This window comes from Coregonus clupeaformis, chromosome 2, assembly GCF_020615455.1.
Source record: "Coregonus clupeaformis isolate EN_2021a chromosome 2, ASM2061545v1, whole genome shotgun sequence".
NCBI lineage: Eukaryota > Metazoa > Chordata > Actinopteri > Salmoniformes > Salmonidae > Coregonus > Coregonus clupeaformis.
In genome coordinates this window covers 27,476,856-27,491,475 of record NC_059193.1, presented here as the reverse complement: position 1 = coordinate 27,491,475, position 14,620 = coordinate 27,476,856, and the positions used below count along the sequence as shown (strand labels likewise).

General features: G+C 45.1%; 1 protein-coding gene across 4 annotated transcripts in view; it reads right to left on the bottom strand.

The window, feature by feature from the left end:
- LOC121532656 (testican-1) overlaps positions 1 to 14,620 on the bottom strand; it is a 290,839-nt gene that overhangs the window by 4,810 nt on the left and 271,409 nt on the right. For all 4 annotated transcript variants that reach the window (XM_041838443.1, XM_041838454.1, XM_041838446.1 and 1 more), the window contains one exon: positions 348 to 467. In XM_041838443.1, coding sequence (XP_041694377.1) covers positions 348 to 467 — 120 coding nt within the window. The remainder of the gene's footprint in view (positions 1 to 347; positions 468 to 14,620) is intronic.

Here is a 14,620-nt window from a genome sequence, read left to right as displayed (position 1 = left end):
TTGGCTTCAGTCAGGGCCTCGTGTCTTGGCTTCAGTCAGGGCCTCGTGTCTTGGCTTCAGTCAGGGCCTCGTGTCTTGGCTTCAGTCAGGGCCTCTTGTCTTTGCTTCAGTCAGTGACTCTTGTCTTCGGGCTTTTCAGTCCAAAACCTGAGTAAAGTGCTTGGAGAGAGTTTGTACTGTTGAAGTGTGAGACACGTTGACATTTAGTAGAGCACAGAGGAGCACTGTCCTCATCATCTACAGTCCTCATTAGAACTGAAAAGAACAACGGACTTTCAAATGGCAGTGCAATTAAAAATTTAAAAATTACACACCCACATATACACAGAGATAATGGTGTGACTCACGTCCTGCCGCTGAATCAGAGTTGGCGGAGGATTTGAGGTCTCGGTTGGCGTCGAGGTGGAGAACTCCAAACCAGTCCTTCAGTCTGGATGCTAGGCTATGCAGGTCCCCATCACTGCAAACTAGACACACACACACACACACACACACCAGTGTTAGCAGGAAGCAGGGTTGGGCTCAAATCAGAATAATGGAATTGACTCCCATTCAACTCATGAGATGAAATTCAAATTGAATTGGCCACATTTTTATTTGAGTTTGAGTGACAGGAAGTAGAATTTAATTCAGTGCAATTCAAAGAAATTCCACTTTTCTCTGGAAACAATGTTCACATTCTCTTTTAACCTTAGTGCTTAGAATAGCCAATTATATTTCCACCAACCATTTCATTTGGTTGGCATCTTTTTGAAGGCCTCAGGGTCAACGTCAAGGTTAAACTAATGCATTCTGAGAAATGCAGTATTTTCGCCATAGTGAACAAAAGGTAAGTGATTCGTGAAATATAATAACTTTAAATATTTGCATACAGGTTTTCTTTTCCTTGATCATTCATTTTAAGAGTTTGTTTCAACAATTTTTTATATGCATGTATATTACGACATGTTTGATGTTTTCTGTACAAGATGTATATTTGTATAGACTACACCTAATATAGAATAGAAGAGGCATTTGCATTTCACAGAATTCTATTATATTTCCTTTAATTCAAATTAGAATTGCAATTCTGTATCCTGTTTACTACTTCAATTCAAATTCAATTCAAATTCAAGAATTTAACTGGAATTTATGAGGCATTCTCAATTCAATTGTGAATTGAGCCCAACCCTGGCAGGAAGGCAGAGAAATGCCAATCTCACGCTGTCAATTTAATAAAAATGAATGTATTATATTTTAAAGCCACATTGATGCAACATGATTCTGTTTGATAGTTGGGTGAAATGACGTCAGCACAATGTTGACTAAACCAATATTTTCTTCTCCTTGACCACAGAGCAACACCACACAACACAGGAGCAGCTGTGTTCTATTGTCCTCCCTGTTGCTATAGGAACACAAGCTGACACACCATCTTACTGCATGCTCTGTGTGTGTTTGTGTGTGTGTGTGTGTTTGAGTGATACAATCTCTCATTGATCACTAGAAGACATTACTGCACTGTTGGAGCTAGGAACACAAGCATTTCACTACACCCACAATAACATCTGCTAAATATGTGTATGCGACCAATACAATTTGATTTGATTTGATAGAACTACAAGATAAGCAAATAGGCTTGACAGGTAAAGAGAGTGGGAGTGTGTCTGTGTAAAAGAGAGAGAGAGAGAGACAAACAGACCCCATAGAGCCCCAGGACAACAACAACAACAACAACAACAACAACAACAACAACAACACAATTAGACCCAACCAAATCATGAGAAAACAAAAAGAGAATTACTTGACACATTGGAAAGAACAAACAAAAAAAACTGAGCAAACTAGAATGCTATTTGGCCCTAAACAGAGAGTACACAGTGGCAGAATACCTGACCACTGTGACTGACCCAAACTTAAGGAAAGCTTTGACTATGTACAGACTCAGTGAACATAGCCTTGCTATTGAGAAAGGCCGCCGTAGGCAGACCTGGCTCTCAAGAGAAGACAGGCTATGTGCACACTGCCCACAACATGAGGTGGAAACTGAGCTGCACTTCCTAACCTCCTGCCAAATGTATGACCATATTAGAGACACATATTTCCCTCAGATTACAGCGATCCACAAAGAATTCGAAAACAAACCCAATTTTGATAAACCACAGTGTGCCATCACAGCTGCAAGATTTGTGACCTGTTGCCACAAGAAAAGGGCAACCAGTGAAGAACAAACACCATTGTAAATACAACCCATATTTATGTTTATTTATTTTCCCATTTGTACTTTAACTATTTGCACATTGTTACAACACTGTATATATACATAATATGACATTTGAAATGTCTTTATTCTTTTGGATCTTCTGAGTGTAATGTTTACTGTTAATATTTATTGTTTATTTCACTTTTGTTTACTATCTACTTCAATTGCTTTGGCAATGTTAACATACGTTTCCCATGCCAATAAAGCCCTTAAATTGAGAGAGAGAGAGAGAGAGAGAGAGAGAGAGAGAGAGAGAGAGAGAGAGAGAGAGAAAATGATGTGTGTGATGATGGATGGTAACACATTCATTCTGCCAGAGCTCCACCTGAGCCAGTATATGACAGGTGTACCCAGGTGAGACAATAACATCAGACCCAGCACTGTCACCAGGGACACACACATACACTCTCACATGCACACGCAAGCTTGCGCACACACACACACACACACACACACACACACACACACCCCAGATCTCATCTTGTCTTGAAGCTTAACGCCAAAAAATGTGCTGCTGTGACAGGCCACCTGGGAGTCTCTCTCTATTTACCCATACATAGATAGGGGGGTAAAGAAGGATAGAAGATGCTACATTAGTCACACAACAGTGTTTTTCCCCTGCTCTATTTAAATGGCTAAAAATCCACTGTGCCAGGAAACAGTGGCTATACTAAGCCTTTATTATAAGTGAATGGTGCTGATAACTAACTGTTGATGCTGGCTCAGATCTGTGATTTCAAATCCTTGTTTGCTCTCCCATCCTCTCTTACACAGCCTTGCCACTAACAAGGTATTTCGGCCAATATATAACAACTGACTCACTCTCTGTCAGGATGTGTGTGTCTCAGCATGATTGACACGGTCTCTAGGATGATGAGAACTAATTGACAGTTTAATAATAAACCTGAAACGCCTCATACCGAGCGAGCCAATCAAACACCATCATCCTTGGCATGTCAGACAGTCAGATTGAGAAGGTATTCATATTCCAGAAGGCCCAAGAACATTAACATTCCAACAGCACACTGATCAATCAGCTAGCAGACATACTGCTACATACTGCAGCAATGCTGTAGGAATCCATTCAGCTGGATGCTAAAGGATACAAATGTAACACACACACACATATACACAAGATCAGAGACACACACACACACACAGACACACACTTTCCCAACCTAGAGAATCTGGGTCACTAGAGGAAGTGTTTTCCCATCAGCCACTGGGTTTGTATGGTAATCAACCCCCTCTGCTGTAGCTCCTACTAAAACTGGGCCAAAAAACGGCTGCAACTTTTGATTATGCACACACTCTTTCATGCACACACGCACACACTTACACACGACTTCCTCCGAGGCTGCCTCCTCTCCTTGTTCGGGCAGGCTTCAGTGTTCGTCGTCACCGGCCTTCTAGCCACTGCCGCTCCTCATCTCATCATTCCATTTGTTTTGTCTTGTTTATTACACACACCTGGTTCATATCCCCTCATAAGTACCTGTATAAGTGTTCCCTCTGCCCCCTTGTCTTTGTGTGTGATTGTTTATTGTGGAGGAGAGAGAAGCTCGGTGGAGCTCCGTGTATTTTGTAGTGCGCCTGTTTTGCGCACTGGAGTGTTTTTACGCATTACTGCGTAACTCTGTGGTTCAGAATAAATCCTGTTATGCTGTGATTTACCCTCCTGCACCTGACTCCTTCAAAATCACCTCATCACACAGCCTACCTTCCCTTCCTGTGAGTTGAGCTTGGTAGAGTAATACTGAGATACTTTTTTATGGGTTATAGGTCCAATCTTCAAATTCATATAATTTCATATATTTAGTTCTTATCACATTTCCATTTACTATTTTCCATATATCTATTTCTGTTGTACCCACTCAAAATAAAAATAAAAATATATATACAGTGGGGAGAACAAGTATTTGATACACTGCCGATTTTGCAGGTTTTCCTACTTACAAAGCATGTGGAGGTCTGTAATTTTTATCATTACCTGTATTAACTGCACCTGTTTGAACTCGTTACCTGTATAAAAGACACCTGTCCACACACTCAATCAAACAGACTCCAACCTCTCCACAATGGCCAAAGACCAGAAAGCTGTGTAAGGACATCAGGGATAAAATTGTAGACCTGCACAAGGCTGGGATGGGCTACAGGACAATAGGCAAGCAGCTTGGTGAGAAGGCAACAACTGTTGGCGCAATTATTAGAAAATTGAAGAAGTTCAAGATGACGGTCAATCACCCTTGGTCTGGGGCTCCATGCAAGATCTCACCTCATGGGGCATCATGAGGAAGGTGAGGGATCAGCCCAGAACTACACGGCAGGACCTGGTCAATGACCTGAAGAGAGCTGGGACCACAGTCTCAAAGAAAACCATTAGTAACACACTACGCCGTCATGGATTAAAATCCTGCAGCGCACGCAAGGTCCCCCTGCTCAAGCCAGCGCATGTCCAGGCCCATCTGAAGTTTGCCAATGACCATCTGGATGATCCAGAGGAGGAATGGGAGAAGGTCATGTGGTCTGATGAGACAAAAGTATAGTTTTTTGGTCTAAACTCCACTCGCCATGTATGGAGGAAGAAGAAGGATGAGTACAACCCCAAGAACACCATCCTAACCGTGAAGAATGGATGTGGAAACATCATTCTTTGGGGATGCTTTTCTGCAAAGGGGACAGGACGACTGCACCGTATTGAGGGGAGGATGGAGGGGGCCATGTATCGCGAGATCTTGGCCAACAACCTCCTTCCCTCAGTAAGAGCATTGAAGATGGGTCGTGGCTGGGTCTTCCAGCATGACAACGACCCGAAAAACACACAGCCAGGGCAACTAAGGAGTGGCTCCGTAAGAAGCATCTCAAGGTCCTGGAGTGGCCTAGCCAGTCTCCAGACTTGAACCCAATAGAACATCTTTGGAGGGAGCTGAAAGTCCGTATTGCCCAGCGACAGCCCCGAAACCTGAAGGATCTGGAGAAGGTCTGTATGGAGGAGTGGGCCAAAATCCCTGCTGCAGTGTGTGCAAACCTGGTCAAGACCTACAGGAAACGTATGACCTCTGTAATTGCAAACAAAGGTTTCTGTACCAAATATTAAGTTCTGCTTTTCTGATGTATCAAATACTTATGTCATGCAATAAAATGCAAATTAATTACTTAAAAATCATACAATGTGATTTTCTGGATTTTTGTTTTAGATTCCGTCTCTCACAGTTGAAGTGTACCTATGATAAAAATTACAGACCTCTACATGCTTTGTAAGTAGGAAAACCTGCAAAATCGGCAGTGTATCAAATACTTGTTCTCCCCACTGTGTATATATATATATATGTATATACAGTACCAGTCAAAAGTTTGGACACACCTACTCATTCAAGGGTTTTTCTTTATTTTTGCTATTGTCTACATTGTAGAATAATAGTGAAGACATCAAAACTATGAAATAACACATATGGAATCATGTAGTAACCAAAAAAGTGTTAAACATATATATTTGAGATTCTTCAAAGTAGGCACCCTTCGCCTTGATGACAGCTTTGCACACTCTTGGCATTCTCTCAGCCAGCTTCACCTGGAATGCTTTTCCAACAGTCTTGAAGGAGTTCCCACATATGCTGAGCACTTGTTGGCTGCTTTTCCTTCACTCTGCGGTCCAACTCATCCCAAACCATCTCAATTGGGTTGAGGTTGTGTGAATGTGGAGGCCAGGTCATCTGATGCAGCACTCCATCACTGTCCTTCTTGGTCAAATAGCCCTTATACACAGCCTGGAGGTGTGTTAGGTCATTGTCCTGTTGAAAAATAAATGATAGTCCCACTAAGAGCAAACCAGATGGGATGGCGTATTCCACCGGTCTAATGTCCATTGCTCGTGTTTCTTGGCCCAAGCAAGTCTCTTCTTATTATTGGTGTCCTTTAGTAGTGGTTTCTTTGCAGCAATTCGACCATGAACGCCTGATTCACACAGTCTCCTCTGAACAGTTGATGTTGAGATGTGTCTGTTACTTGAACTCTGAGAAGCATTTATTTGGGCTGCAATTTCTGAGGCTGGTAACTCTAATGAACGTATCCTCTGCAGCAGAGGTAACTCTGGGTCTTCCTTTCCTGTGGCGGTCCTCATGAGAGCCAGTTCTTGACATTTTCTGGATTGACTGACCATCATGTCTTAAAGTAATGATGGACTGTCGTTTCTCTTTGCTTATTTGAGCTGTTCTTGCCATAATATGGACTTGGTCTTTTACCAAATAGGGCTATCTTCTGTATACCACCCCTACCTTGTCACAACACAACTGATTGGCTCAAACGCATTAAAGAAGGAAAGACATTCCACAAATTAACTTTTAACAAGGCACAACTGTTAATTGAAATGCATTCCAGGTGACTATCTCATGAAGCTGGTTCAGAGAATGCCAAGAGTGTGCAAAGCTGTCATCAAGGCAAAGGGTGGCTACTTTGAAGAATCTCAAATATAAAATATATTTTGATTTGTTTAACACTTCTTTGGTTACTACAATGATTCCATATGTGTTATTTCATAGTTTTGATGTCTTCACTATTATTCTACAATGTAGAAAATAGTAAAAATAAAGAAAAACCCTTGAATAAGTAGGTGTGTCCAAACTTTTGACTGGTAGTGTACATAATACAAAGTAATGCTCATTTTACTCATATTACAGAGTTTAAGAAATAGTCAGTTTAGTATGTAAAGGAAAATAAACAAGAAAATCCCATTCCCTTCCCCCAACCCCACCCAGCCAACATGTCTCCATCCAAGGGTGAAGTATATTTGTCCAGACCTCGATTGTTCCTTGACTAGCATGATTCATTCTCGCTGTCGATAATTCTGATGTTATAACTTCTAATAATAACTGTATCCACTAGTGAATTGGGAGCGATGAGGTGACTGCCATCTAAGAGCCAACATATTTTTTAAGGCAGTGCTGCCTAACAGCAGTAATCGTGTCTGATTGATTCAGAGATTCAAGGTGCTATCCTCGTTAAGTAACATAGCGGATGCGAAGCATTGAATATGTACATTGATGCTCTTTGAAATGACTTTTGTAACTTTGTCCCAGAAGCATTTAACTACAGGGCACTCCCACATCATATGAAGAAAAGGGCCTACCTGATTTAGGGGACATAGTGAACAGTTGGGGCCAATTTCATCGTAAAAAGTTAATTTGGTTTTAAATACAGTCTGTGAACAAACTTGAAATAAATAAATTGATGGTTCGGGATTACAGGACGCCAAGGTCATATTTTTCCATATTCTGTTCCAGTTTTAAGGGTTGTTGGTCTGTATACCATACTTGTTTAATGGCTAGCTCAGAATATGAGCTTTCCAAAAGTTGTTTATATATTATGGAGATTAGTCCTTTCGGAAGCCTAGATAATTTATTTATAAATCCCATCATTGGATAGTTCGGTAGTTGGGTTTCCCAAGGGACTCCATAGGGAAGCATAGTTGACCTAAGAAAAAAGGAGTTACCTGGTAATGTGTATGTGTCTTTCAAATCTTAGAATTGTTCTCAAACCATTACTGTCCATGATATCGGTAAGGGTACGGATTCCACATTTGGACCATTGGGGGGGATGCAAAAGGCTGCCCTCCAGATCGCAAGGCATCATTGTGAAATATTATAATCTAGGCATGCCATTTTGATTCCCAGCTACATTGTTTTTAAAATGTGCACCAAATAGAAATTGTGTGAGCAATAAAAGGACCAAAGGGTACTTTACATTGTTTAAGGGATATATCAGTGAAAACCAGGGGTTGGAACCTAAATTCTTGTTTTAGTTACATTCCACTGTGCCAACCAGCAAAATAAAGTCCTGACACCGGTTCGAACCCCAAAAAAAGTTCCTTTCTGTTTCTTTTTTTACTTGAAATCGACATAATTTCTACATTTAGCTCATTAAATTACTCCACCAAACAGTGCAGATAGAACAGCTTGCTATAGACCGGGCAACCTAATGGACAGACAAGTGTAGGGCGTGAGATGCGACTGAAATTTTGCAGGTGGGGAGAGAGCGAGAGAGAGGGGTGGACATGGAGGAGGCTTGAAGATCAGAGCATCATGAAATGACATGCATTATAATGTGTTTAGGATATACAGTGGGTAAAAAAAGTATTTAGTCAGCCACCAATTGTGCAAGTTCTCCCACTTAAAAAGATGAGAGAGGCCTGTAATTTTCATCATAGGTACACGTCAACTATGACAGACAAATTGAGATTTTTTTTCTCCAGAAAATCACATTGTAGGATTTTTAATGAATTTATTTGCAAATTATGGTGGAAAATAAGTATTTGGTCACCTACAAACAAGCTTCTTCTTTAAGAGGCTCCTCTGTCCTCCACTTGTTACCTGTATTAATGGCACCTGTTTGAACTTGTTATCAGTATAAAGGACACCTGTCCACAACCTCAAACAGTCACACTCCAAACTCCACTATGGCCAAGACCAAAGAGCTGTCAAAGGACACCAGAAACAAAATTGTAGACCTGCACCAGGCTGGGAAGACTGAATCTGCAATAGGTAAGCAGCTTGGTTTGAAGAAATCAACTGTGGGAGCAATTATTAGGAAATGGAAGACATACAAGACCACTGATAATCTCCCTCGATCTGGGGCTCCACGCAAGATCTCACCCCGTGGGGTCAAAATGATCACAAGAACGGTGAGCAAAAATCCCAGAACCACACGGGGGGACCTAGTGAATGACCTGCAGAGAGCTGGGACCAAAGTAACAAAGCCTACCATCAGCAACATACTACGCCGCCAGGGACTCAAATCCTGCAGTGCCAGACGTGTCCCCCTGCTTAAGCCAGTACATATCCAGGCCCGTCTGAAGTTTGCTAGAGTGCATTTGGATGATCCAGAAGAGGATTGGGAGAATGTCATATGGTCAGATGAAACCAAAATAGAACTTTTTGGTAAAAACTCAACTCGTCGTGTTTGGAGGACAAAGAATGCTGAGTTGCATCCAAAGAACACCATACCTACTGTGAAGCATGGGGGTGGAAACATCATGCTTTGGGGCTGTTTTTCTGCAAAGGGACCAGGACGACTGATCCGTGTAAAGGAAAGAATAAATGGGGCCATGTATCGTGAGATTTTGAGTGAAAACCTCCTTCCATCAGCAAGGGCATTGAAGATGAAACGTGGCTGGGTCTTTCAGCATGACAATGATCCCAAACACACCGCCCGGGCAACGAAGGAGTGGCTTCGTAAGAAGCATTTCAAGGTCCTGGAGTGGCCTAGCCAGTCTCCAGATCTCAACCCCATAGAAAATCTTTGGAGGGAGTTGAAAGTCTGTGTTGGCCAGCGACAGCCCCAAAACATCACTGCTCTAGAGGAGATCTGCATGGAGGAATGCGCCAAAATACCAGCAACAGTGTGTGAAAACCTTGTGAAGACTTACAGAAAACGTTTGACCTGTGTCATTGCCAACAAAGGGTATATAACAAAGTATTGAGAAACTTTTGTTATTGACCAACTACTTATTTTCCACCATAATTTGCAAATAAATTCATTAAAAATACTACAATGTGATTTTCTGGATTTTGTTTTCTCATTTTGTCTGTCATAGTTGACGTGTACCTATGATGAAAATTACAGGCCTCTCTCATCTTTTTAAGTGGGAGAACTTGCACAATTGGTGGCTGACTAAATACTTTTTTTCCCCACTGTAAGTAGTCGGCATGTCATTCCTCCTTCACTGAATTACATAATTATATACTAGCTGGTTACCTACGGAGGACTGGCTAATATGGAGGAACTTTGAACATCCAAACGTTGGCTCAACGCCCTGGACCAGAGCTATTAACAAGCTTGGGTGTGCAGAGGCACCAGAATTCAACACGTCAATTCGACTCTACTCTTGTGTATCTATTCCATCTGCTGCATTCCAGCTGGATCCCTCCCACACACACACACACACGCACACGCGCACACTCACACCTTCCATCTTGAAGCCCATATTCCAGGCCTTTGAAGCAGGGAACAGCGAAGATTGCTCTCTGGGACTGAGTTCCTCTGAAGAGCGCCAGGTAGTCACCAAGACAATGGGCCATGAAATCACAGACTATGACAGTGTCTGTCTACAGCCAGGTTAGACAGGGACACAGTGGCCATACTATAACTCAGTACAAGGTGGCAGGGATGGGGGTCCAGTTTGTCTACTCTGACCCCCTCCACCACCTCCTTCTGAAGGACAACCTGTCACACACACCTGCTCCAATGCAGATCTCACTCTCAATTTCAATTTTTTCAATTTAAGGGCTTTATTGGCATGGGACACATATGTTAACATTGCCAAAGCAAGTGAAGTAGATAGTAAACAAAAGTGAAATAAACAATACATATTAACAGTAAATATTACACTCAGAAGTTCCAAAAGAATAAAGACATTTCAAATGTCAAATTATGTATATATACAGTGTTGTAACAATGTGCAAATAGTTAAAGTACAAATGGGAAAATAAATTAACATAAATATGGGTTGTATTTACAAATGGTGGCACACTGTGGTATTTCACCCAGTAGATAAGGGAGTTTATCAAAATTGGGTTTGTTTTCGAATTCTTTGAGGATCTCAGTAATCTGAGGGAAATATGTGTCTCTAATATGGTCATGGTCTGCCTACAGCGGCCTTTCTCAATAGCAAGGCTATGCTCACTGAGTCTGTACATAGTCAAAGCTTTCCTTAAGTTTGGGTCAGTCACAGTGGTCAGGTATTCTGACCATAGCTTTGAGTCTCTCTCTCTCTCTCTCTCTCTCTCTCTCTCTCTCTCTCTCTCTCTCTCTCTCTCTCTCTCTCTCTCTCTCTCTCTCTCTCTCTCTCTCTCTCTCTCTCTCTCTCTCTCTCTCTCTCTCTCTCTCTCTCTCTCTCTCTCTCTCTCTCTCTCTCTCTCTCTCTCTCTCTCTCTCTCTCTCTCTCTCTCTCTCTCTCTCTCTCTCTCTCTCTGCATTTTCTTTCTCTCCCCCTCCCTCTCCTGTCCCTCTCTGATTGTTCAGAGTGCTCCTTTGTCACCTCTCCATCTCCCACAGTCATCTTCACAGTGAGGTTCGGGTAGAATGAGGACCCAGAAGGACCCCCTCCCTGTCTCACCGTCACCGTAATCATTTCAGACAGGCACGACAAAGCCGCCCGCTCCACGGGTCCTTTTGTCAGCAGTGACTCAGAACAGTGGGGTCGATCACTCAGCCGCTCTCACCCCACAGAGACACACACACAAGAGACAAATCAAACAGGCTAAATGCACTCCTAAATGCTTCACTCTACTCTTTTTGTGCCCCCTCAACTGGATCAGAAAGCCCCAGAGATGTCAGAGGGACGTCAGGTCTCAAAGCATTTAAACAGTCTAAAACAATTCCCTTCTGGTGAAATAACAGTTTTTGACTGCAGATTTAAACATTCTGCTACGATGTGGAACTGTGATATATTAGAGAGGGAGGGAGGGAGTATGTTATCAATACATAGAATCCTGCCTTATGTATCTTTGCACTACGTCCTGTTCTCATACACAAAGGAAATACCTCCACTACTGTCACACCCTGGCTCTGGGACTCTATATGTTGAGCCAGGGTGTGTTCATTCTATGTGTTCTGTTTCTTTGTTTGGGTGTTCTAGGTTGTCTGTTTCTATGTTTGCCTGTGTGACTCCCAATCAGAGGCAACGAGTGTCAGCTGTCGGCTGGTTGTCTCTGATTGGGAGCCATATTTAAACTGTATGTTGTCCCTTGGGTGTTGTGGGTTTTTGTTCCTTGTCGGTCTTTGTCACCGTGGACTTCACGAGTCGTTTATTGTTTTGTGTAGTGTGCTTATTATCACTGACGGTAATAAAGTCAATCATGTTCGCTCAACACGCTGCGTATTGGTCTACTCCTTTTCAAGACGATCGTGACAGAAAAACCCACCATACCAGGACCAAGCAGCGTGTCCAGGAACACACGCAGGAGGTGACTCTTGTGGATGTCCTCCTCGGTTGGGGGCAGATTACTGAGGAGGAGGCCGTCCGGTACCGGAAGGCGATAAAGGGGGAGACCCAGGCAGGAGAGGAGCAGCGGCGCCAAACGGGTCAACGTCGGACAGGCGAGAGGCAACCCCAAGACATTTTTAGGGGGGGGGCACACGGCATGGGCGACTGGGCAGCAGGAGGCTGCCACAGGGCGAAATGGGAGACGAGGAGAGAAGGCCACCGGGTTACGGGAGCCATTGGCGAGAGGAGGGAAGGAAGTTGTAGAGGCACGGCGAGAGGTACTGAGGCGTATTGCCAGTCCGGTCCGGCCCGTTCCTGATCCCCGTTTAAGGCCAGTGGTGTGTGTTCCCAGTACGGTCCGGCCTGTTCCTGCTCCACGCACCAAGCCTACGGTGTGCGTCGACAGCCCAGCCCGGCCTGTCCCTGCTCCACGCACCAAACCTACGGTGTGCGTCGCCAGCCCTGCCCGGCCTGTTCCTGCTCCACGCACCAAGCCTACGGTGTGCGTCGACAGCCCAGCCCGGCCTGTCCCTGCTCCACGCACCAAGCCTACGGTGTGCGTCGCCAGCCCTGCCCGGCCTGTTCCTGCTCCACGCACCAACCCTACGGTGTGCGTCGACAGCCCAGCCCGGCCTGTCCCTGCTCCACGCACCAAACCTACGGTGTGCGTCGCCAGCCCCTGCCCGGCCTGTTCCTGCTCCACGCACCAAGCCTACGGTGTGCGTCGACAGCCCAGCCCGGCCTGTCCCTGCTCCACGCACCAAGCCTACGGTGTGCGTCGCCAGCCCTGCCCGGCCTGTTCCTGCTCCACGCACCAAGCCTACGGTGTGCGTCGACAGCCCAGCCCGGCCTGTCCCTGCTCCACGCACCAAACCTACGGTGTGCGTCGCCAGCCCTGCCCGGCCTGTTCCTGCTCCACGCACCAAGCCTACGGTGTGCGTCGACAGCCCAGCCCGGCCTGTCCCTGCTCCACGCACCGAGCCTACGGTGTGCGTCGCCAGCCCGGCCTGTCCCTGCTCCACGCACCAAGCCTACGGGGTGCGTCGCCAGCCCGGCCCGGCCTGTCCCTGCCACTCGCACCAAGTCTACGGTGCGCGTCGCCAGCCCGGCCCGGCCCGTTCCTGCCACTCGCACCAAGCCAGGGGTGCGAGTCGTCAGTCCGGCACAACCCGTGCCTGGGTCATCGGTGCCAGATCAGGTACCGCTTTATTGCTCCCCAACGGAGCTGAAGCTAGCCGCTCCTGCTACGTCCAGGTCAGCTCCAGCCAGCGGAGCCAGACTGGACCAGGGGCGCTATGGGGGGTTCATTGGAGGGTGGTGGTTTAGGCCGGAGGCAGAACCGCCGCCGAGGAGGTATGCCCGCCCAGCCCTCCCCTGTTTTGCTTTAGTTGAGGCGCGGTCGCAGTCCGCGCCTTTAGGGGGGGGTACTGTCACACCCTGGCTCTGGGACTCTATATGTTGAGCCAGGGTGTGTTCATTCTATGTGTTCTGTTTCTTTGTTTGGGTGTTCTAGGTTGTCTGTTTCTATGTTTGCCTGTGTGACTCCCAATCAGAGGCAACGAGTGTCAGCTGTCGGCTGGTTGTCTCTGATTGGGAGCCATATTTAAACTGTATGTTGTCCCTTGGGTGTTGTGGGTTTTTGTTCCTTGTCGGTCTTTGTCACCGTGGACTTCACGAGTCGTTTATTGTTTTGTGTAGTGTGCTTATTATCACTGACGGTAATAAAGTCAATCATGTTCGCTCAACACGCTGCGTATTGGTCTACTCCTTTTCAAGACGATCGTGACAACTACATCCTCTGTGACATCACCACAGAGATTACACACAACAACACAAACACAAACTCTACCTCGGGTCAAAGACTAACATCAGAGAAATCAATGGGACCGCATGGGATCTCATTCTGAATAGACGTAGAACAGAGATTTGTTCCTCTTTCTTTTTTTCTCTCCCTCTCTCAACCCAACCTGTTACCCTTTCAGTCTCTATGTTCTTTTCCTATTTCTCTCTGTCTCTTCCGTGTAAACCCCTCCCTCTCTCCATCTCTCCTCTGTGAGATTTAATCTCCACATTCTGTTGCTGTGGCTGCCACCTGTAAACACCTCCGTCCCTCCATCCCCCCATCTCTCTCCCTCCCCCTCCCTCTCCTCCCTCTCCCTCCCTCCCCCTTCTCTCTCTCCGTCGCACCTCTCTCTCTCCCTCTCTCTCTCTCTCTCTCCCTCCCCTCTCCCTCCCCCTCTCTGTCCCTCCCTCCCCCTCTCCCTCTCTCCTCCATCTTCTACAGGAAAACAAATAAATCATGAGCAAGGGAGGGAGTGAAAAGAGGAAAAGAAAACAAATGAAAAGAGAGACAACTGTAATTCAGGTCGGTGGTGCAGAAGGCAGCTCATTGCCCTGCA